The following is a 26,018-nucleotide window of genomic DNA, read 5'->3' on the forward strand; positions in this document are numbered from 1 at the left end:
TAACAGATATTTGTATTCAGATTGCAGCAGCAGTGGCATCCTTGGGTGAAAAATGATTAAAACTACATGAAAAGATGAGTGATAAGATAATAATAAGTGATTTATAATGAAACAGGTAACTGTCAAGTTTAAGAAGATAATTATGAGTGTGTGATAATAATTTGGCACAATATAACAGCAATAATAATAATCTTTGCAGTGAAGTCAAGTCATAGATTACATAAAATCATTATTATTTTTGAAAGACTTGTTTATGTTATTTTCACGGTTGATCAATCATACAAAGATTATTAATCATTTCCATTATGGTATTTCATCAGTAATCAGTTACACAAATTTAGAGCTTTACAAAAAATTTGATTTTATCCAAATTTGACCACAAAATTAAATGATATCACAGTTCTATATAATTGTATCTTGATCTGTTTTTGTGTTTCCAGAAGTGGGGGAGCATAATTATAGTCACCACCTTGTCCGTCCGTCTGTCTGTCACACTTCTTGTTCGGAGGATAGCTCAAAAAGTATTGAAGGTACCAAGTTGTAGCTTTATACAATGATAGACCTCATTGAGAGGAAGTGCAATGACAAGATTCATAACTCAAGGCGGTCCTGTTTTTAAATTATCTCCCTTTTTTTTGAAAACCTTGTCCGGGGCATAACTCGAATACTATATGTAAGCTATTGACTTCGTACTTTACATAGTCATAGAAATCAGTGAAAGGGAGTGCAGTGTTAAAGAACCGCACAACTCGTTTGGACCACATTAGTACATTAATTTATTTTGTCCATAAGGTAACATCCTTGACTGAAAAGTGCCTTATGCTGCAGTAATTTCGGGGAGTATCCATCGGTGTTACCAATCGCCTTGTCTTGTCAGGAGATATAATGAAGCTTTTGAAAGTTTATATAATTGTTCCCATTTCCTTCTTAACAGATAATCAGATTGTTGACATAGTAAATATGAAAGCAAAAAACAAAAATTGTAAAAAATGTCTAAAAAAAGATTTAAAAGAATTTAGTCAGTAGCCAGACTGACAGTCAGTGGAAAGGACAATCTCTTTGCATGAAACTCTGTCAAACTATCAGACTTGGATAAGATAAAGTAAGATTATCTATAAACCAGAAGCAGTACCAATTGTAGAAACCAATATAAGTTGTGCTATCATAATGACATCAGTGGGCAAATGTTGATGCTGAATAATTGATACATAATTATAGAATAACTTATTGATACTGGAATGTGGTCAGTCAGTTGGCTTCCCTGCTGGCTGTTGTTCCAGCAGACTCCAGACCCAATAGCCTGTGAAATAGATGCAATTAAATTATTTTTTGCCTGGCACTGTAGGAAAGTCTGTTATTAATTCGCTAGTACTATAAGGAATCAGGTCAGATCTACTACAAATACTATGGGTGCTATGTAAATATTATTGGAATGCTATTTTCTCGTTCATGCCCGACCTATTTACAATTTCTCTTGTAATTCAGGATTTTTTCAGACATTTATGATTTATTCTTTTGTGTTTTTATAATTTCCTTGTTGTTTGATCCTGTATGAAGATTACACAGGATGTAAATGTATTTTTCAGGTATTTTATTCTCTTGAAATGAATTCTTACTACTGGGTATAGGAAGATTTTATGGATATAAATGTATTTTTCAGATCTTTTATTATAATGTTAGGATAAACTGAGTTATCTTACATTCTTATTGTGGATATTTTTAAGGTGTTCTGGTAATTTAGTTGTGATACTTTTTGCTAATCATTTTGTTTAAGGGGCACAATTTATATGTGTGTGTGTGGTATTTGTTTTCGTGGAAATATAATGATCTGTATGGCTGTTAAAGTTAATCAGGTAGGAACTTATTATGATTTTTTGGCATTTTTTTCAATAGGTGTGCAAATTAATGCAAATATTGTTTAAATATAATACTTCAATGCATCATTTATTCAGTGCTTAAATTGTAACAGTGTATGACAATGGTTGTTAATGTTTTAGAGATGTGTAATTTAAGTCTATCAGTGTCAGAACTTTGAATAACTTTTTGTCTATATTTCAGATTAATTAGCGTTAAATAATACACAACCTAAAAAAATCCTAACTGATACCCTAGGGATCATTTTATTATTTATGAGAAACAAAAATGTCAGTATCATAACTTTAACAATCATATTGTTTATTTCAGGCTGTCGATCTGCAAATAATTCGCTTATGAAAAGCTAAGTAATGTATTGATTTTTATACATATGAGAATTGTCGACATGAACAACTTTATCATTGTTTATAAATAAAAGCTTTTTTGTGCATACGATATTTCTAAAATGCTGTTTTTACAAAATCTTTCTTAACAGTGTTTTTTAAAAGCTGCTTTTGATAGCATTACTTTCTACTACTTTGTTTTCATCATGCTTGTCTTGTTGTAATAGTGTCTGATCAGCTGCAATGGTCAATGTCCGTGTATAGAACCATGATTCTTGGGTAAATTTATGTATGCATGAAGTTCCTAGGACTGTGAGTAAAAGACAGATTCAAAATGATACATTTCCATTTAAATGCAGTGTTCCATTAAAACTTAATGTGTATATAGTGTTCGGTGTGAATTTTTAATTAAGAAATAATGTATAGAAAAATTGTGTTTCAACGTTATTAATACACGGAAAGAGGTTTTATGTCTGCGGAATAATTTCACGAGGGCGTAGCCCAAGCGAATTATTCTGGCGATGTATAACCGATTGTGAATGTAATAAATTTAAGTAAAACACAATTTTGCTATTATCATTATTTGGATTCTAATATGCCCTTTAAGTTAAACTAAAACAGTAGATAAAACGTAGTAGCGCTCTTTCTTGGTCACAACAAAAACACTGACGTCATCGCACGTTAACATGACAACATTTTAGCGTAAGCGTATTTTAACAGAAACAAACATTTTAGAATATTTCATATTTCACCTGTTCAGGCTCAGTCTTTTTATGCCCCCGAAGAGAGGCATATAGTTTTTGAACCGTCTGTCTGTCGGTCTGTCCGCAATTTTCGTGTCCGGTCCACCCAGGTCTGTAGCTCAAAGGTCAAGGTCACACTTAGACGTTAAAGGTCATTTTTAATGATAGTGCATTCGTGTCCGGTCCATATCTTTGTCATCCATGGATGGATTTTCAAATAACTTGGCATGAATGTGTACCACAGTAAGACGACGTGTCGCACGCAAGACCCAGGTCTGTAGCTCAAAGGTCAAGGTCACACTTAGACGTTAAAGGTCATATTTCAAGATAGTGCATTGATGGGCGTGTCCGGTCCATATCTTTGTCATTCATGCATGGATTTTAAAATTATTGGGCATGAATGTGTACCACAGTAAGACGACGTGTCGCGTGCAAGACCCAGGTCCGTAGCTCAAAAGTCAAGGTCACACTTAGACGTTAAAGGTCATATTTCATGATAGTGCAATGATGGGCATGTCCGGTCCATATCTTTGTCATTCATGCATGGATTTTAAAATAACTACTCATGAATGTGTGGCACAGTAAGACGACATGTCGCGCGCAAGACCCAGGTCAAAGGTCCTAAACTCTAACATCGGCCATAACTATTCATTCAAAGTGCCATCGGGGGCATGTGTCATCCTGTGGAGACAGCTCTTGTTTACATTAAATATGTATCTTATATCACATCTTGGTATCTTGCACAAGAATCTTTTCAGATGTTCAGTTTTGGTCAGTCTTTAAAAAGTCTGAGACATCCAACACGTCTTAGAACCACAAGCTTTTGGAGCATTTACACTCAGTTTTATCCATTAAGTAAAGATGGCAATTTTAAGTGTTTTGTGCATGTGTGTTACTATTCTTTTTTGTTAATTACAAAACTCTTTGGCTAAAAGTTAATTAGGTAGGTGAGCAAATTAATACAAATATTCTTTAAACATAGCACGGACATGTATTATTTATCCTCTGCTTAAATTGTAACTGTGTATGAGAATGGATCTCAACATGTGCAATTTAATTATATCAGTGTCAGAAAAACATACCATTACTTTGAATAAGTTCATGTTGAAGTTTCAGATCAATTAGCGTTAAACAATACACAACCCTAAAAAACCTTAACTGATACTGTAAGGAACATGTTATTATTTAGGAGAAGTAGAAATGTCAATATCAGAATGTTTATCTCAAGTTATCCACAAATGACAAGGTAAATTGCATTGATTTTTTCTATTGATACGAGAACAATCAAATATTTTAAATTATCATGAAAAATTTTAGCGAACAATCAAATGAAAAATTTTGGCGATGTCAGAGTATTAATAAAAGCTTTGTGGTGTTAAAAATATTTCTGAAAATTATATTCTAAGCAGTCATAACATAAAAGACTTGGTGTTTGTTATGTTAGTTTTGCAAAGGATAAAAATTTTAGAGAGGAAGTGCAAAATTAATTGAGATACATTATTTTATTTGTTTGCTTTTCAGTCTGGAATTTGTGTGATAGGAGAACAAAAAGGCATTGTTTGTTTATAGGTAAACAAATTCTCAAAGAAAATCCGAAACCTGTTAGGTTTCAGCTGTGTTTATATCTTAAAGCTGCTTTTGATTGCATTACTTTCTACTATGTTATTTATTATCTTGCCTGTCCTGTTGTTAAGTTTCCCATTTGCGTGATCAGCTGCAGTGCTCAAGGTCTAAGTACCAAGTCTAAAAAGATTCTATAATAAATGTCTGGGTTACTTAATGTCTGCATGAAGTTTCTGCAAGATGGTTTGTCAAGTGATGCATTTGTATTTGAATGTATATTCTGGACTTAGGAATTTCTCTGTGTGTGTTTGTGTCTTGTATTAAGGCATCAGATGCTCTATCCTGCTCGAGGTCATAGGATTAAATCCTACTAGAGGTAAAATAATGCCATTTCATATGACACCAGTGCTGGTTATTTAAGGAAGCACACTTCATTATTATAGCTCAATTTGAACTGAACCCCTGTGAAAAAGGTTCATGAACTTCATGAATTTATTCATGAACAAATTAATGAAATAGTTCATGAATAAATATTCATGAGAGTCAAAATTTATGTTTCATGAATTTCGATATTCATGAACTTGTTTAGTCAAATCTCAATATCTTGAACAATGAACATGCATGCTTTTTTTCATAAAGTTCAGTTCAGTTGTAGTCCAACAATAATTTCTTCATGGAATTGGTAATGCAGATTCAGCATACTGCTGTTATGCAGTTCAAGTTCTGTTTCATATTGGCTACATGGAAGAGCAGTTACCTTATCAAAAATGAAGATTTTTATTTGTCTGTGCTTGATCCTCTGAGATTTAAATTAATTCGAGTTTACACTATTCTAAACGTATTTAGGAATGATTTGCGTTGATGTATGTTGCTGCTCAATGATTTCTTATTTCTCCCGTCATAACGGATCTGTCGGAAAGATTTTGTTTTTCAATAAGACTAGACTGTGCACAAAACAAGAATTTTGTGCAACTAATCAGACAGAAAACTGAGACTGTTCAATATCTGATTTATCATGCAAAGAGAGATCTATACTCCTCTTGATCAAGGTTATAAACAAAATAGAATTTGCTAGTGTATTTGGTGAAATTATATCAATGTGATTGTAAGATTGGATAAGAATTTTAGTGTTTTATAAGAGGTAAAATAAATATACATTCTTAGTCAATGTTTGATCATTCATTTGAAAGTTTTAGATGGAAAAGGGATAATTACATGTATATTATCATTTTTTTGTCATTTCTTACATTAATGTCATTGTAGATAAGGCATTTACTGCTATGTAAGAAAAGCACTAATGTCAGTGTTGCACAATGTCATGAACATCTGCTGTCAGAGTCATAAAGGGAGGTAATAAAATACAGGAGATTCCATAATATTTTAACTTTGTTAATTAAATATTCATACCTATCAGACAAATATGTAAGATATCATTTACTGAAAATAGGAAATAACAAAAAATTAATGAATTTTATATTCATAAGAAAAGGTGTGACCACCAAATTATGAACAAAGCTGTTTTTAAGACTGTTCTCTCAATACTATGATATAAATAGCAACATGATGATAATTTTGTTAATATGTAAACATCTGTCAGAAAAGAAATAAGCATCTGTCCATATTGGCTAATTAGTTGTTGTTGGTTTGTTCTGATTGGCTATTTTTTATGTTAGTATTTCCCGATTGGCTAATTTATTGAAGGTCTGCTTTAGCTGTATGGTCATGGTCACCGTGACACTGGTTGGTTCTATCATTGTCGTTTGTCTCTCAGAAATTGACCAAAATTGCTGCTAATTTCATATTTTGTGGAAGCAGTTATCTGCAACAGTTATTATCAGCTCTGATGGAATAACAGGAAACGACTTTGTAATTACGTTAGTTAGAATCGATTGTCTGCTAAATTGTCCACTTACTGGTCATTACAGAATAACAATAGACTAGGTTAATATTGACTATATTATTTTCCTTGTATTTGATACCTACAGCAATTTCATGGCTTAAATAAGATGATGATGTGTATTGTAGTTGTAAGTTGTATAGAATATATCCTGGGGATTGAAATTTGTTGTCATGTGGATACTGAGTTGCTTGCATTAACATTTACAGAAATGACTGACATTATTATTATTGCTTTAAGTAAATCCATTTTCTTCTTCATGTTTTTGCATGCTATGTACAACTTGTGGAATAAACTTAGTTATTTTGTCAAAAAGCACAGTTAAAAGAAGCACTTAGTGAATATTTCCTACTGTACATTTCATTTTTTGGGCATATATGCATAGAACATTGTGCTTAAATTACGCTTTTTGTCAGTAAGAATACAGAAAGTAATTTTTTGTGTTAAAATTTTAAAGATGGTAATCTTTGTACATGAAAATCAAACGTATATGTGTGTATTGTGTAGATAAAAAATGACTGACTGGCATTTCACCGAAGTAACGCCTGACTTCCTTTTAGTTGACTTTTTTTTTTTCATTGTGGGATTTAACTTTTATGAAATGCACAGGAAAAAGATGAGAAAATTAGCTCTGAAATAGATGTTAAAATTGAAAAACCATGGACTTTATTTAATGCTATGCAGTGACGGTTTACTGTAGTGCTATGCAGTGACGGTTTACTGATACCTGGTAGATCTTTTTTTGAAAACCATTGGTTCTGGGAAAAGATACAATGATATTTATGAATTAAAAACTGAATTAATGAGTAATTAAAGCTTTCATTGTGTGTAATTATAATTATTGGTAAAAAAGAACTTGTTCGTAAATTGAAAATATAGAAAAGATTAAGTGTGGTAATCGATATTCAATTAAAATTATGTTTAATGTAATCCTGAAACTTAGCAGGTACACATTATTATTAAAGGAGAAAATATTTTGTAAGTTTATGTAAACAAAATGCTTTTATATGTCAAACAAGATTATACATTTAGTACTGCAAGGTAAATATTTCTATATTAATTTTGTCAAAACAGATTTCTATAAGTAAGCTTAACAAAAACGTTTCAGGCATAAAAAAAAGCAAACTTATTTGCAACCAACAAATACAGCACTGAAGCCCGGGCTAAAAGCAGGCTAAAATAGAAGAAAATGACCATTTTGATGTTGCTACTTTTTCAGATCATGCTGTAAAATAATTTCCATGAGGGATGTATTTGACATTTTTTATATTAAATAAATGCTCTTGAAAGTGTTTAATTACTATTGTAATACCAATTTTTAATTTAGCAAATTTTAAGCCTTGCAACAAATTTTCTGATTTCACACTTTTTTTTTTGCAATGGTGTTCCATTACGGCCAATTTTTTGTAGCAACCTGACTATTGATAAGGGCGATAGTATAGCAATACAGAGGGAAGATATGATGTGATTGCAGATAACATGGGATAGATATGATATGATTGTATTCTTACTATGATGCAAAAGTGTGATAACATGATGTAAAGAATGTATATTGCAATATTAACATCCCATTAATGCATTGTGTTTTCGCACAGATTATTGAACGATTGTCCCTTCGCCTTGCAGTAGGGAATTATGATGACATGATAACATGATAAAAAAATGAGGTGTAGGTGCAATAGAGTGGTAATACAATGCGAAGATGCATTACAAGGGTTCTATGGTTTGATGTAAAAACATGGTAACAACATGTAAAGGTGAGATAATGCGATTGTAATGCAAAGAACGTGCTATGCAAAAACACAATGCAAAAGTCTGATATTATATTATTGCAGCATCACAGCGTGTCTTGTCTTCAATTATTTTGCACTGTCTTCTTAGCAGTCTGTTAGATGAAACAATAATGGCCAAAATGGAACACCATACTCTACAGCATTCTTGCAATTATCATAATTATGTCCACTGCTAAAGTACATTCCCTATCAGGAATTTGGATTATATTAATATCTTATGTCTGAGAAATGAATCTGTGAAATGTAATTTTGACAAAATGACTAGGAATACAGAAGACTGTTAGCAGTTTCATAATGTTTGTAGTAGCTTTGTGTAAACAGAAAATGTTGTTTTTGGCAAATTTGCCAGCAAAGTACAATATATTTCAGTATTAATTATTCTTTAGATGTCTGTAATGGTCATGTTGGAACTCTGCTAGTATTTGCCTGATAAATCTACTTGAATCCCTTGGCACATCAGTGTTTTTTTTGTTTTGTTTTTTGAGTTTTTTTATGTGTAGTTTTTAATGTTTTTGAAGACGGAGACCTTTAATATGTGCAAAATATGCAAAATATGTCAGGGAAAAATGTGATTTCTCTGACAGCAACTCACAGCCACCTGTATTATAGTTTCAATATAAAGGTGGTTGTTTTTAACAGACCTGAGCACAAGTAAAAAACATTTTTTTTTACCATTCGAACTGGCCATATTATCTGACATGTGTCTTTGCTTCTCAGAACAGATACATGATAGTAAATCAGTTCAGAAGTTTGAGTTTTCTTACCTTGAGTTTTCTTTACTAAGTATAGACTTTTAAAACACATTTCTGTCCTCAGATATTACTTATATCATTTTAAAAAGTTTCCTTTAATAAAACTTTTTGACTGAACTCACATTTTTGTTTGGCTCTGGTTGTAGAAATACTTGAATAGTGAAATAAATGTACTTAAATGACTTTTTCCTAACTAGGCTTGGTGAAATGGGCTGTAGACTCCATGTAGTTCGGCATTTTGAAACTTCTGTAACTCTTGACCATAGTTTGATGGAACACAGTGACCCTCCTGATTGCCTTTTCAGAAGTTCTGCATACTTGAATGCATGCTTAATCATCATAAACAAGCCTTTTTGACAGACAGATATGTGTTAATTGATCCAAGAGACAAATAGCGTTGAAGAAAAATGCATTAAAATACATTTAAGTGCATTTCATGCATGTCGGAAGCCCCTTAAACCTCTTTCTGGCAGGTTTGAAGGAAGATAAACTGCATCAATTTAATGAGGTGTATATGTTTACACTTGATGAAAGAACTTGTGCACTTAGGCATTGTTATAATGAGTTTCCACATGTTTTCAGTTTGCACAGAAACATTTGATGTTCAGTTTTCAGCAATCATAGTTTAGAACAAGGATTTTTGAATTTTGATGCTTTCCAGTGTGTTTATGATCAGTTTTATCCATTTAGTAAAATTATAATTATTTTTCAAGTAAGGACGGTAATTAAAAAAAACATGTAACAAAATAGATTTATTATAATTAACATGGTTTTAAAGGTAACAATTTAGTCAATACCTTTGAAATGCAGCTTTAGTCTAAACATCCTTTTTACTCAGATTTGCAATTAAACTTGTTTCAATATTTTGAATATCTCAGCTCAGTTTTGAAGAAAGCTGGGGGATTTATTTGTAAAGATTATTGAGTCCCTGCTCTTTGAGAATACAGTGTTACAACGCTAGTTTCTTTCAGCCAATCCAGGGCATGCTAATCACAGCAGCAGCAAGACAAATTTCATGCTAGCCCCTGCGAAATGAAATGTACTGTTCATGAACATGAACAGAGTTCATGAACACTTCATGAATTGTTTGTGATGATAAAATGGCACAAATTCTTGAAACATTCTTAAATACTGTGTTCATGAACAGTGCATGAAAAGTGAAAGATGACTTCAAGAACTAATGTACATGAACAGTTCATGAACTATTTACTGCATAAATAGTTCTTGATATTTTGTTGAACATTAATAGTTCATGAACTTCTTGCTATATGTTTTTATTGTGTCATTTTATCTTCATGAACTAGCAGTGAACTGTTCATGAACATGATTCTTTATTAGTTCATGAACTACCTGTCATGAGTAATGCATGAAAGATTCAAGAAAATAACATCATGATAATGTTCCTTTAACCTTTTATCATGGACAATTCAAGAACTCTATGGTTCTTTAGTAGTACATGAACTGTTCAAGAACACTTTTTAAGGACAGTTCTTGTCCAAAAATTCATGAACACAAATCAAGAACTGTTGAAGGTTAGTTCATAAACAGTTCTTTAATGGTTTGAAGTGTTCATGATTTCAAGAACTGCATTTCGCAGGGGAGCTTTTGCACCAATGACTCTTGAGATCTGGCTCACACTGGTCATGCAAGTGACAAGAAATGCCTATAATGCCTAGTCAGTTGCCGGCAGAGAAACATACCAAAAAGAATTGATGCAGTGTCTATTCAGAAACATTTTGTAAACCACTAAATCAAGATATCTCGAACACTGTTTGTGTGTTACTGGAATTCCTGGTCTCTGTAAACTCGGAAACAATGTTCAGAATAATGCTATCAGAGAGGAGTTATCATGAATCTTATTGGATAAAAAACTTCACATTTTCCTTTGCATAAATGCCATGCACGGGGATAACATACAGTCAAACTTCGCTCGCTCAAACTCGACGGGACAGGTAAAAATTGTTCGAGTTATATCAGTAGTTTGAGTCATCGAACAGCATATGAGCCACACCATGAGAAAACCAACATAGTGCAATTGCGACCAGCATGGATCCAGACCAACCTGCGCATCCACGCAGTCTGGTCAAAATCCATACTGTTCGCTAACGATTTGTCTAATTGAAATAGGGTTTAAAAGCGAATAGTATGGTGCAGCTCATATATTATACAGGGATTTTGCAAGGACCTGAGGATGAGTTTGAGTGAACCCTGGTGTTTGATTTATCCGAGTTCGCATGAAGGAAGTTTTAACTGTATTTTTAATGCACAACATTTACTTGATATTTCTATGGTGGGATTTATGTTTTAGTTTTATGAGTCAATACAGTGTTTTAAAGAGATTTTTCTGTTTACAATATTATTTAACTTCAATTTGAACCAGCTTTACTGTTATATGTAAAAAGTTAAATACATAAAAACACCTTCATATTATATAATAAACATTAAATCAATTATATTGTGCTGTCAATTAATTTTTTCAATATTTTTCACAGGTAGATTCCGTTTAGCATCTTCAGATTGTAACAAAACAAGTCTTATTATCAAGTCAGGAACACTCCCTGCCAATTTCTTATTTTTCAAATCTTATTTTTTCTGCTATAAATGCAATTATTAGCAACTGGGATAACTTTTTAAAATTTTGAACAAGGAATATTCAACTGCAGTTTTTTGAGAATTTCCCAGAGGCATTAATTGCCAATAACTCCTTGATTAACAAATTCTGATAGCTTTTATCAAAAGCAAAAAATGAGTTTTTGTTGCATTATTATAAGATTTTGACAAATTAATTAGTTTTTGATTATTTTATCATATGCAAAGTACTGACATAAACTGAAGATAAAAGCATAATTATCATACCTCGAACAAACTTGGTGCCAAAAAGGAAATGTTTTTTTTTTGTATGGGCAAAAAAAAAGTGAGAATTATTTAGTACATATAGTACCTGATTGGAATAAGTTCATATTTTATAACTGATTACTGTTTGTTTATTAGACGAATGGTTTTGTACTATGTTACAAATGGTTCAGAATAAATTAGTTGATTTTGTCTGACTCTGATAGCAGTATTTAAACAGAGTGAAGGCATAATAACAAATGTACATATTATTCCTTGCTTGATTCAGACAATCTTAAGAACTTTGGAGAAATTGACTGTTACCATATTAAATGTTTTGTTTCTTTTAGAATATTACAAGGTTTTGTAAAAAAAAAAATGGTGTATTAATATTTTTCAGTATTGTTAGCTAAACGTATACATAATGAATGGAGTAAAATTACCAGGAAGAGCACACAGTCTCATTAAGAAGACTGGTTCCAAGCTTATAAAACCAACTTTGAAGACCAGTCTCAAAACTCCAGCATCTGATTGGTTGATCCTGAGCTGAATCTTGAAATTGACCAGTGGTAAGGCTGCATTCTGGGACTGGTCTCCAAAGCAATTTTTATAACCTTGACCTCTGTGTGGTCATATTTGATGTAACTATTCCATTTGATTTTAGACATCTTCTGGATTTTAGCTCTTTAACATAGATTTGATTATTAAATTTAAAGCATTTGTTATACTTTCAGGATAAACAGTGGAAGTACTTAGAGCTCTTACAAGTCTGCAGGACTTTGACCATAATGTGAAGGACGTAAACTGAATTGAACTCACCTAGCAGATATTCAAGTCACTTCTACAAAGTACAAAGCAACATAGGAGAAAATGGAGTTTCGGGGACCAAAGTTTCTTCACAGTTTAAAACTGGCAGTTTTAATAGTTGTTCTACAAATGTTACCAACAATTTTATCTCAGGATTTAAAAGCATGGACATTCAACATTCCAGGAATCTCATTTCTTTCATTTACACCAGTGTATACAAACACGCAAAATCAACATATTTCTCTCAGTTTTAGAACTAGAAATCCAAACGGTTTAATTTTTTGTCACTATTTAAAAGACTTGGATGTAAAAGAATTAGAACGGATAAATTACCGACTGTGTGCTGAACTTCAGTATGGATTATTTGAGCTAAGTTACAAATTGTTGGATTATGATGAAGTTCGACTCTCAGTTGGAAAAGGTACGTTATCAATGTTTGAAAATGTTTTTTGATACGGATGTTAACTTGTAGGCAAGATTCTCACATTTGGAGATTATACTCTGCAGGTTAACCATTCAGCTAGCCAGTGGCATCCTGGCTCCATGGTTATTTTTTTTTAAATACTGCAAACCTTTCATAAGTAAATTTTAAGCCTCTAAAATAGCACATTCAGAGCCAGGGACAATAAAAATGTCAATACAGAAACAACCTGCTGTTAATGAAGAAAATTTATATACGAGAAATATGACAGAACAAACATACTAAGGGACGGGAGCCAGTCTACCATTCAGCATGTCACTGGATATTATCCAAAACAGTGCCATCCAAATTAGAAGATACATAGCAGATATCGTTGGGGAACAATTTAACTCTCATTAAATGTATTTTCATTAGCAAGATAAATAACAAGAAATTAGTTATAGTATTCTAAATTGATTTCTTGTGGCTGGTTTTAAGCATCCTCTTAAATTTGTTGAGACTACCTACTTAGTGTTGGGGTCTTGATCTTGATTTCGAAGCCTTCCGGCCAAAATACCTCATCGTTGTCATCTCGATCCCAGGTAAATATGTCTTACAATGTAAATGCCTCTCAGGTGGTGTTTTGAAATTTGTAACTTGTACATTTAAGCATTATGTGGAGTCCAGTTGTGTTATCGGCCAGAACTGACTTTAACAAATTCAATATATTGAGTTCGTCTATTATAACGGGTCTTATGTCTTTCCATGGGTCATTTTCTCCTAAACTATAAGTAACTAACATTTTCAGATCCAGGCCACGTATACCAGTTTTGAGATGCAAATTTGTTCTCATTATATCTCTGTGATTCTCAATAATTGGGCATTCCAGCAAGTAATGTTCTACTGATTCTGGGTCACCACATTTACAGTGAGGGTTACTGTCAAGTCCAACCTTGTGTCTGTGCTCTTTTTAAATTGCAATCGCCACTCTGTAATTGTATGAGAATTCTTTGGTTTGTACTTGTGCTGTAATCCAGTTGTTTCAGTTTTACTCTTGGCTTCATCTCATACAATGGCTTTCCCTTTCCTGATGTTTCCCATCGTCTTTGCCACAACATTGTAATTGTTTCCTTGGCTGCCTTCTTTACATCCCATTGAGTGATGGGTTCTTGTGACTCTTCTTTCATTTCTTCAGCCTGTAGCGCAGCTTCCTTAGCTAGTTGGTCTGCAATTTCATTTCCAGCAATTGCGGCATGACCAGGTGACCAATCAAGTTTTATAGTGGTTCCACCCTTTTCAACTGCTTTCCAGATACTTTTAACTTCTTGAACAGCCCCGATATGTAACTTGTTGTCCCATCCTAATGTCAAAATCCCAATTACTGACTGGCTGTCTGAAAATATTTGTAGGAGAGGTATTTTGTTTGCTCCTTTACCATGAATTCTAATGTAATCTTTATAGCTATAAGCTCACCAAGGAGAATTGAAGCCATTTTAGAAACTGGCTGCTTTAACTCCATCCGTTCGCCACTTGGTAGAAAAACACAAGATCCTGCACCACCTGGACCAGTATTTCCTCTGCATGACCCGTCGGTAAAAGTTATAGGTCTCTGGGTCTATGTCTTGTAATAGCTGGTTGATAGCTTGTCAAGCTTAGACTTGTTGTTCAACTATTCTATTAGGGACTTCCAAATTGGTAATATAATGTTCTTAACTTCTTGTCATGTGACAAAAGTACCATCTGGATTCTGTGAAATCATTGTTGTTCCTTTTAAAACTTTATAGAATTTATAGAACTTATTTTCGTGGATTTCGTGATCTTGTTGAGATCAAATTAAGAAAGAAACTGATTTTCTATAATTTGATTTGAAGTATTTTTTAGTGGCATAAGGTGGGCATATTAAAATCGCACTGTCCCTCGGTACATCCGTGCGTCCATGTCAGTTCTTCTCCAGGCTGTAACTCTGCCATCCATAAAGGGATTTTGAAATAACTTGGCTTAGATGTTCACCATAATGAGACGACATGTCATGCGCTGAGACCCAGACCCTTAGCTCCAAGGTCAAGGTCACACTTAGAGGTCAAAGGGGGCATTTGTCACTAATAGTGACAGCTCTTATTTTTTTTAGCTCACCTGTCACAAAGTGACAAGGTGAGCTTTTGTGATCGCGCGGTGTCCGTCGTCCGTCCGTGCGTCCGTCCGTAAACTTTTGCTTGTGACCACTCTAGAGGTCACATTTTTCATGGGATCTTTATGAAAGTTGGTCAGAATGTTCATCTTGATGATATCTAGGTCAAGTTCGAAACTGGGTCATGTGCCTTCAAAAACTAGGTCAGTAGGTCTAAAAATAGAAAAACCTTGTGACCTCTCTAGAGGCCATATATTTCACAAGTTCTTCATAAAACTTGGTCAGAATGTTCACCTTGATGATATCTAGGTCAAGTTCGAAACTGGGTAACATGCCATCAAAAACTAGGTCAGTAGGTCTAAAAATAGAAAAACCTTGTGACCTCTCTAGAGGCCATATATTTCACAAGATCTTCATGAAAATTAGTGAGAACGTTCATCATGATAATATCTAGGTCAAGTTCGAAACTGGGTCACGTGCCATCAAAAACTAGGTCAGTAGGCCAAATAATAGAAAAACCTTGTGACCTCTCTAGAGGCCATATTTTTCATGGGATATGTATGAAAGTTGGTCTGAATGTTCATCTTGATGATATCTAGGTCAAGTTCGAAACTGGGTCATGTGCGGTCAAAAACTAGGTCAGTAGGTCTAAAAATAGAAAAACCTTGTGACCTCTCTAGAGGCCATATATTTCATGAGATCTTCATGAAAATTGGTCAGAATGTTCACCTTGATGATATCTAGGCCAAGTTCGAAAGTGGGTCATGTGTGGTCAAAAACTAGGTCAGTAGGTCAAATAATAGAAAAACCTTGTGACCTCTCTAGAGGCCATATTTTTCATGGGATCTGTATGAAAATTGGTCTGAATGTTCATCTTGATAATATCTATGTCAAGTTTGAAAGTGGGTCACGTGCCATTAAAAACTAGGTCAGTAGGTCAAATAATAGAAAAACCTTGTGACCTCTCTAGAGACCATACTTGTGAATGGATCTCCATAAAAATTGGTCAGAATGTTCATCTTGATGATATCTAGGTCAAGTTTGAAACTGGGTCACATGCCATAAAAAACTAGGTCAGTAGGTCAAATAATAAAAAAACCTTGTGACCTCTCTAGAGACCATACTTGTGAATGGATCTCCATAAAAATTGGTCAGAATGTTCATCTTGATGATATCTAGGTCAAGTTTGAAACTGGGTCACATGCCATAAAAAACTAGGTCAGTAGGTCAAATAATAAAAAAACCTTGTGACCTCTCTAGAGGCCATACTTTTCATGGGATCTGTATGAAAGTTGGTCTGAATGTTCATCTTGATGATATCTAAGTCAAATTTGAAACTGGGTCAACTGCGGTCAAAAACTAGGTTAGTAGGTCTAAAATTATTAAAATCTTTTGACCTCTCTAGAGACCATATTTTTCAATGGATCTTCATGAAAATTGGTCAGAATTTTTATCTTGATAATATCTAGGTCAAGTTCAAAACTGGGTCACATGAGCTCAAAAACTAGGTCAGTATGTCAGATAATAGAAAAAATGACGTCATACTCAAAACTGGGTCGTATGGGAAGAGGTGAGCGATTCAGGACCATCATGGTCCTCTTGTTTAAAAAAACTTCTGCTGTCACTGGTAAAGAAGTAATTGCCATTTTGATCCGAACCACAACATTTTGTGCCAGATAATATACAGATATTGGGAGTTTAGTATTTTTCCTGTCTGTCATTCCAAAAGCAGAGCTGATAAAGACACAAGTCAGTGTGATATGAAAATGTTACAGCTATACTTTTGAAACTTATAGGTTTTTTTAGCTCACCTGAGCACGAAGTGCTCAAAGGTGAGCTTTAGTGATCACCCTGTGTCCGGCGTCCGTCGTCGTCCGTCGTCCGTCCGTCCGTCCGTCCGTCCGTCGTCAACAATTTGACTGTTAACACTCTAGAGGTCACATTTTTGACCCAATCTTAATGAAACTTGGTCAGAATGTTACCCTCAATAAAATCTTGGACGAGTTCGATATTGGGTCATCTGGGGTCAAAAACTAGGTCATCAGGTCAAATCAAAGGAAAAGCTTGTTAACACTCTAGAGGTCACATTTTTGGCCCAATCTTAATGAAACTTGGTCAGAATGTTACCCTCAATAAAATCTTGGACGAGTTCGATATTAAGTCATCTGGGGTCAAAAACTAGGTCATCAGGTCAAATCAAAGGAAAAGCTTGTTAACACTCTAGAGGTCACAATTTTGGCCCAATCTTAATGAAACTTGGTCAGGATGTTACCCTCAATAAAATCTTGGACGAGTTCGATATTGGGTCATCTGGGGTCAAAAACTAGGTCACCAGGTCAAATCAAAGAAAAAGCTTGTTAACACTCTAGAGGTCACATTTTTGGCCCAATCTTAATGAAACTTAGTCAGAATGTTACCCTTAATAAAATCTTGGACGAGTTCGATATTTGGTTATCTGGGATCATAAACTAGGTCACCAGGTCAAATCAAAGGAAAAGCTTGTTAACACTGTTGAAGCCGCATTTATGACTGTATCTTCATGAAACTTGGTCAGATTGTTAATATTGATGATCTTAAGGTCCAGTTTGAATCTGGGTCATGTAGGATAAAAAACTAGGTCACCAAGCCAAATCAAATGAAAAGCTAGTTTACACTAGAGGCCACATTTATGACCATACCTTAATGAAACTTGGTCAAATCTTGATGATCTATAGCTCAAGTTCAAATCTGGGTTAGGTGGGGTCAAAAACTAGGTCACTAGGTCATATCAAAGGAAAAGCTTGTTAACACTCTAGAGGCCACATTTATGACTATATCTTCATGAAACTTAGTCAGAATGTTAAACTTGATGATCTTTAGGGCAATTTTGAATCTGGGTCATGTCGGGTCAAAAACTAGGTCACCGGGTCAAATCAAAGGAAAAGCTAATTAACACTGTAGAGGCCACGTTTATGACCATATCTTAATGAAACTTGGTCAGAATGTTAATCTTGATAATCTTTAGGTCAAGTTTAAATCTGGGTCAGATGGAGTCAAAAACTAGGTCACTAGGTCATATCAAAGGAAAAGCTTGTTAACACTCTAGAGGCCACATTTTTGACTATATCTTCATGAAACTTAGTCAGAATGTTAAACTTGATGGTCTTTAGTTCAAGTTCGAATCTGGGTCATGTCGGGTCAAAAACTAGGTCACGGGGGTCAAATAAAAGGAATAGTTAGTTAACACTTTAGAGGCCACATTTATGACCATATCTTAATGAAACTTGGTCAGAATGTTAATCTTGATGATCTATAGGTCAAGTTTAAATCTGGGTCAGGTGTGTTAAAAAACTAGGTCACTAGGTCAAATCAAAGGAAAAGCTTGTTAAGACTCTAGAGGCCAGATTTATGACTGTATCTTCATGAAACTTAATCAGAATGTTAATCTTGATGATCTTTAGGTCAAGTTCGAATCTGGGTCATGTGGGGGCAAAAACTAGGTCACCGGGTCAAATCAAAGGAAAAGCTAGTTAACACTTTAGAGGCTACATTTATGACCATATCTTAATGAAACTTGGTCAGAATGTTGATCTTGATGATCTTTAGGTCAATAGGTCAGGTGAGCGATACAGGGCCTTCATGGCCCTCTTGTTTTACATACTTCCGCCCTAGTGGAGTATAAGAAAGTACAACTTGCAGAAAACATATCCAGCTTGTTGTTAATGCTTTTTGGTGACACTGTTTGAGGTCAAGTGTTGGTTTAGCCAAGCTTATCATTTATTTATCTTGGCAGAAATAGCCCTTGGATGCCAAGTATCCATGTCCGAAATAACATTTCCTCATGCCAAAATATTTACTGTTCTGTAATAAAAATGTATGTGGTATTCAACTAAAGTACATGCTTAATTACTCAGGTATGAAACAAATTTATTATGTATGATGAATATGTCTAGAAGAATTTGTTTCACTCAAAATATGAGGCTATAAATGACACATACAATTCTGAAGGTTGTTATTAAAATAGTTTGGTTGTTGAAATAAATGATGTTTTAAAGAAGACATAGTAAGATTATTTGTCTTGTAGTTATAAATTACTGCAGTTAATATTTAATTTTAATTACTTTAAAGCTGTCCTTTTCACTTCAAATATCAAAAAATATTTTGTGTCATAAAGAAAAATTGTCTTGCCAAAGAACCAAACCTGCAAGTATTGTGAAGATTACTGACTTTAAATCACTCTGGGTTTTACCTCTGCATGTTGATTCCTGCTCTTGTTGTCATAATTACCAGGAAGTCCAGAATGTCAGCAGTTTTATCTAGGAATATTTTAAAGTTTTTTTTCATGATCTAGCAATTTTACCATTCCCCTAAACTAATGAAATGAAACGCGTAATTAAAAGGTGAATGATTGAGGTGGGTGACCAGCAGCTGGTGTTAATCTTGGTAAATAAAATATGCTCTTGATCAGTGAAGTATGTAATAAACTTTCTTCTCATGTAAATAATCAAGCTTCCTACATTATTATGTTATAAATCATATTTAATCATATCCCACAGAAAAGGTTATTAAGTTTAAGACGGTTTATTATTTATGTGTTCAACTGACTTCGGTTAAGTCTTTTCATTTAATTATTGTCACATCTTTTAGTAATTAAGTCAGTTAATTGAATGTTACTTCATTTGCTGTTAAACTTGTTTTCTTTTTGTTTTGTTTTCAAATGACAACTTCATGTTAGAAGTTTACTGTTCTAGAATTTTATCTTAAAAGGAGAATTTAGATTGTAAAGAGGATGAAAATCAAACTCTTTCAAGCTATTTAAGTCCTTTTATCCACAGACATAATGAAGACTGCTTTGATTTGATAAACTTTTAGTTTCTTTTGATGGATGAACTGCATAAAATTATAAGTTAAAATCAAACATGCATCTGTTCAATGCACATAATGTACCCCGTTAATATACATCAAGTCTAGTTTAAGGAGTTTAGAAAATACATCTGTTTTATTATGTCTCCCCCAGGAGACATATTGTTTTTGCCCTGTCTGTCTGTCCGTCTGTCCATCTGTCCGTCCGTCCGTCCGTCCGTCCGTCTGTCCGTACGTCACACTTCATTTCCGAGCAATAACTGGAGAACCATTTGACCTAGAACCTTCAAACTTCATAGGGTTGAAGGGCTGCTGGAGTAGACGATCCCTATTGTTTTTGGGGTCACTCCGTCAAAGGTCAAGGTCACAGGGGCCTAAACATTGAAAACCATTTCCGATCAATAATTAGGGAACCACTTGACCCAGAATGTTGAAACTTCATAGGATGGTTGGCCATGAAGAGTAGATGACCCCTATTGATTTTGGGGTCTTTCCGTCAAAGGTCAAGGTCACAGGGGCCTGAACATTGAAAACCATTTCCGATCTATAACTAGAGAACCACTTGACCCAGAATGTTGAAACTTCATAGGATGATTGATCATGAAGAGTAGATGACCCCTATTGATTTTGGGATCACTCCGTCAAAGGTCAAGGTCACAGGGGCCTGAACATGGAAAACCATTTCTGAACAATAACTAGAGAACCACTTGACCCAGAATGTTGAAACTTCATAGGATGATTGTACATGCAAAGTAGATGACCCTTATCGATTTTGGGGTCACTCCATTAAAGGTCAAGGTCACAGGGGCCTGAACATTGAAAACTATTTCTGGTCAGTAACTTGAGAACCACTTGACCCAGAATGTTGAAACTTAATAGGATGATTGGTCATGCAGAGCAGATGACCCCTAACGATTTTGGGGTCACTCTGTGAAAGGTCAAGGTCACAGGGGCCTGAACATTGAAAACCATTTCCGGTCAGTAACTTGAGAACCACTTGACCCAGAATGATGAAACTTTATAGGATGATTGGTCATGCAGAGTAGATGACCCCTAACGATTTTAGGGTCACTCTGTTAAAGGTCAAGGCCACAGGGGCCTGAACATGGAAAACCATTTCCAATCAATAACTTGAGAACCTCTCGACCCAGAATGTTGAAACTTCATAGGATGATTGTTCATGCAGAGTAAATGACCCCTATTGTTTTTGGGGTTACTCCGTTAAAGGTCAAGGTCACAGGGGCCTGAACATTGATAACCAGTTCCGATCAATAACTTGAGAACCACTTGACCCAGAATGTTGAAACTTCATAGGATGATTGAACATGCAGAGTAGATGACCCCTATTGATTTTGGGTTCAGTCTATTAAAGGTCAAGGTCACAGTGGCCTGTTCATGTAAAATCATTTTTTGGAATTAACTTGAGAACCACTTTACCTACAATGTTGAAACTTAATAGGATGATTGGACATGCAGAGTAGATGACCCCTATTTATTTTGAGGTCACTTGATCAAAGGTCAAGGTCACAGGAGCCTGAACAGTGACTTGAGAATCACAAGGCCAAGAGTGTTGAAATTTAGCGGGATGACTGGACATGCCAAGTAGATGATCCCTATTGCAGCCAACCATCAGTGTCCTTTTGACTTTCGCTCCTGACCCCTATTGACTTCTTGCCTATAGGACTTTGCATTGGGGGAGACATGCGCTTTTTTACAAAAGCATTTTCTAGTTAGTAATTGTAAATAAAAGTAAATGTAATTTGGTACAGAGATCTGGGAAGTATCTGCGTGGCTTTGGTGAAAATGGCTGTTTTGTGGGTATATGAATTCATAATGGTAGAATTTCTGGGAATTTTATTTCCTCATTGGGATTTTATATTCCTGGTTTGGTTTGACAAAACCACAAAATCTGTGAAAATTAATCCCCTGTGAATATTAATGATTTAAAGTTCTTCCATAATGTAGAATATCTTTCTTCTGAAAATTTTACTCTTAAGATTCTAGTTTTCATGAATACTTTATTGAATATGAAATATTATGTTTGTATATAGATGTATGAACTGGCCATTCAACAGTGCGTCTTTTGGATGTTCCATTGTTTTATTTTTTAATTGAGAAACCAAAGTGCCTTTAAACATCAGTAATCTTTTAGCATCATGTTAAAAAAAGGAATTCAACTTTACATATATCAAATTAAGGCCACACCAAATTAAAAAGTTGACTTGTTCATCAGATTTTTTTCTGATAAAATTGAGGCGCGAGTGAAAAAGTGAGCGAAAAAATAATTTAGATATTTTTTTTTTTTTTTTGAGAAGATCCGGAGCGAGCAAAGAGCAAAGAAATATATTAGTCTTGATTTGGCTCTCAATTAACTTATAAAAACCATAAAATAGAATGTACAGCCCTTTTACATTAAAAATAATTCACCAGGGATTGAGAAAATTTGACCTGCAGGTGCACAATAAAGCGAACTCGTGAAAAAAGGTAATAACATTGGCATACAGTACAGTGTAATCAAATAATGCATGCGTTTGAAAAAGCTGTTAGAAAATAATTATGTAATATATAACAATGCAATATACCTTAAATTATAATCATGACATAGATATGTGACTTGGATATTTACTGCTATGAAAATGTAGCATTTTTAGCTCACCTGAGCAATGCTTAGGTGAGTTTTTGTGATCGATCGATGTCTGGCGTCCATATTCTGTCTGTCTGTCGTCTGTCAACTGTTAGCTTGTGTATCCGATAGAGACTGTTTTTTTCATTTGATCTTCATTAAATTTGGTCAGAATGATTACTTTGATGAAATCTAGGCCAAGTTTGAAAATGGTTATCTGGGATCAAAAACTAGGTCACTAGGTCAAATCAAAGAAAAACCTTGTGTATGCGATAGAGGCTGTATTTTTCAATTCATCTTCATGAGTTTTAGTCAGAATGATTGCCTTGATGAAATCTAGGCCGAGTTCGAAAATGGTTCATCTGGGGTCAAAAACTAGGTCACTAGGTCAAATCAAAGAAAAATCTTGTGTATATGATAGAGACTGTATTTTTCAATTGATTTTAATGAAATTTTGTCAAAATGACTGCCTTGATGAAATCTAGGTCGAGTTTGAATATGGGTCATCTGGGGTCAAAAAGTAGGTCACTAAGTCAAATAAAAAAAAAACCTTGTGTATGCAATAGAAGCTGTAGTTTTCAATTGATCTTCATGAAATTTGATCAGAATGATTTCCTTGATGAAATCAGGTCAAGTTCGAATATGGGCCATCTGGGGCAAAAAACTAGGTCACTAAGTCAAATCAAAGAAAAACCTTGCGTATGTGATAGAGGCTGTATTTTTCTACTGATCTTCGTAAAATTATGTCAAATGATTGCCTTGATGAATTCTAGGTCAAGTTTAAATATGGGTCATCCAGGGTCAAAAACAAGGTCACTAGGGTAGAGAACACCAGTTGTTTTCCCATAGACTTCCATTATAACATTATGGCGTGTACGGCCTTCCATAAATCGAAACATGTATATCCAGTCACATTTTTTTCAAGAACTATCTTAGTTCCACAAAAATATCGGACGAAAAACATATGAATAGTGATACTTTATTTAAGTAATTTTCGTGTGAATGAGATGACCCCCTGTTTACATTGTTGTCATGGCGGGAGAAATTCATTTGATGAAACTTTTTTTCAATACACATAAAATGTAGCAAATTTTGTCAAAATGTATAATGAAATACTGTAAATGCAGTGAAAATATTCCATTTTGAAAAAAATAATCACTTCTTGGGTTTGTTTACATGACTGACCAATCAGAACGCACAGATGCTACCTTATTCCCAGGTATACACTTACCTCATTCCCAGTAAGTTCCCTGTACTTTTTTGAATTGGTGGTCTCTGACCACTAGGTCAATTAAAAAAAAACCTTGAGTATGTGATAGAGGCTGTATTTTTCAATTGATCTTTATAAAATTATGTCAGAATGATTGCCTTGATGAAATCTTGGTTGGGGTAGAAAATGGGTCATCTGAGGTCAAAAACTAGATCAGTAGGTCAAATCAAAGAAAAACCTTGTGTATGCGATAGAGGCTGTATTTTTCAATTGATCTTCATGAAATTTGGTCAGAATGATTACCTTGATGAAATCTAGGTCAGGTTTGAAAATGGGTCATCTGAGGTCAAAAACTAGGTCACTAGGTCAAATCAAAGAAAAACCTTGTGTATGCGATAGAGGCTGTATTTTTCAATTGATCTTCATGAAATTTGGTCAGAATGATTGCCTTGAAGAAATTTAGGTCCATGTTGAACATGGGTCATCTGGAATTAAAAAGTAGGTCACTAGGCCAAATCAAAGAAAAACCTTGTGTATGCGATAGAGGCTGTATTTTTCAATTGATCTTTATAAAATTATGTCAGAATGATTGCCTTGATGAAATCTTGGTTGGGGTAGAAAATGGGTCATCTGAGGTCAAAAACTAGATCAGTAGGTCAAATCAAAGAAAAACCTTGTGTATGCGATAGAGGCTGTATTTTTCAATTGATCTTCATGAAATTTGGTCAGAATGATTGCCTTGATAAAATCTAGGTCGCTAGGTCATATCAAAGAAAATACTCGTTTAAACTCAGGAGACCACATTTTAATGAAAATTGGCCAGAATATTTGTTTCCATGAAATCACTAGGTCAAACATACTTACACTGTTATGGTTTGTTTCTCAGGTAGGCGACCTAGGCCCATCATGGCCCTCTTGTTTATTATTTCATAGAACAGTTAAATATATATAAATATTAACATATTAAAAACATTAAATTTGCTTATTATTAATATATCAATTATGATTTTGGTCATATTACTATCCCATTTTATGAAAAGCTGCAGGTGATGAGATTTGCTTTGTATTCAGGTCACTAAAAAATAAAACAAAAATAATTATCACTCAAATATTGCAATGGAACTTTGTATGTATGTTTCTTAGTATGACAGAAAGATTTTGATGTTGTTTTTATGGCCACTTAGGTCAAGGTCAGTGTTATGTCAAGTGTTATTAAATATAGAAGATATTTGAAAAACCTGGTTTTTAGAGAATTTCCATATCTTTTGTTTCATTAATTCTCACTGACAACTTTGTGGTTAGAGTGAACTGTTGTGGTCACTCACCAGTGCTCTTCAGTCATCCGTCCATTCTTCCACCTGTTATTCATTCATTTAACCACACATTTCTTCTAACAACAACTTCTCTAAAATCATAGGTAGGAAATTGACCTTGACATTGACCTAGTGACCTACTTTCACATTTTTGAAGGTACAGGCCACATGCATAGATTTGTGTTCTGAAATGTAATTTGACCTTGACTTTGACCTAGTGACCTACTTTCACATTTCTCAAGCTACAGCCTTCAAATTTGGACCACTTGCATAGTTTTGTGTACGCAATAAAAACTTTGACCTTAAGATTGACCTAGTGACCTTCTTTCAAATTTCTCAAACTACAGCCTTCAAACTTGATGCACATGCATAGTTTTGTGTACAAAGAACTTTTTCCTTGAAATTGACCTAGTGACCTACTTCCACATTTCTCAAGCTACAGCTTTCAAATTTGGACCACAAGCATGGACCATATGCACAGTGTTGTGTACGGAAATGAAATTTGACCTTGAGTTAGTCAGTAAGTCTTGAAATTTGGAACACTCAAAAATGGCACATTGGTGGGCGCCAAGATCACTCTGTGATCTCTTGTTTGACTTGTTAAATTTTTAGTATTTTTTTTTCAACTTTACTTTCAGCATTAAACAATGACCAATGGCATTCCATGAATGTGTTACTAAATTCAAAGACAGGGGAGTTAACTCTGACAGTTGACAGTGATTCGAAAGTTACATCTCTTAAGCCGTACTCTCAGCATGCAGATTTCAGCACTTTGCTGGACTGGTCAGACTATTCTTCAGCTATATATTTTGGAGGTGAGTAAGATTAGATTTAAATCATCCATTCTTGAAAATGTGACATATAACTGGAAGCTCCAGGGAGATAGTGTACATGTTTTTCATGCCCCAACAAATATT

The 26,018-nt window shown here is 34.3% G+C and overlaps 1 protein-coding gene across 4 annotated transcripts in view; it reads left to right on the forward strand.

Moving 5' to 3' along the window:
* Positions 1-26,018, forward strand: part of LOC123525942 (axotactin-like) — a 142,866-nt gene that overhangs the window by 51,173 nt on the left and 65,675 nt on the right. For all 4 annotated transcript variants that reach the window (XM_053537764.1, XM_053537763.1, XM_053537766.1 and 1 more), the window contains 2 exons: positions 12,513-13,006; positions 25,740-25,916. In XM_053537764.1, coding sequence (XP_053393739.1) covers positions 12,649-13,006; positions 25,740-25,916 — 535 coding nt within the window. In that variant the 5' untranslated portion in view covers positions 12,513-12,648. The remainder of the gene's footprint in view (positions 1-12,512; positions 13,007-25,739; positions 25,917-26,018) is intronic.

Source organism: Mercenaria mercenaria, chromosome 3 (assembly GCF_021730395.1).
Source record: "Mercenaria mercenaria strain notata chromosome 3, MADL_Memer_1, whole genome shotgun sequence".
Taxonomy (NCBI): Eukaryota; Metazoa; Mollusca; class Bivalvia; order Venerida; family Veneridae; genus Mercenaria; species Mercenaria mercenaria.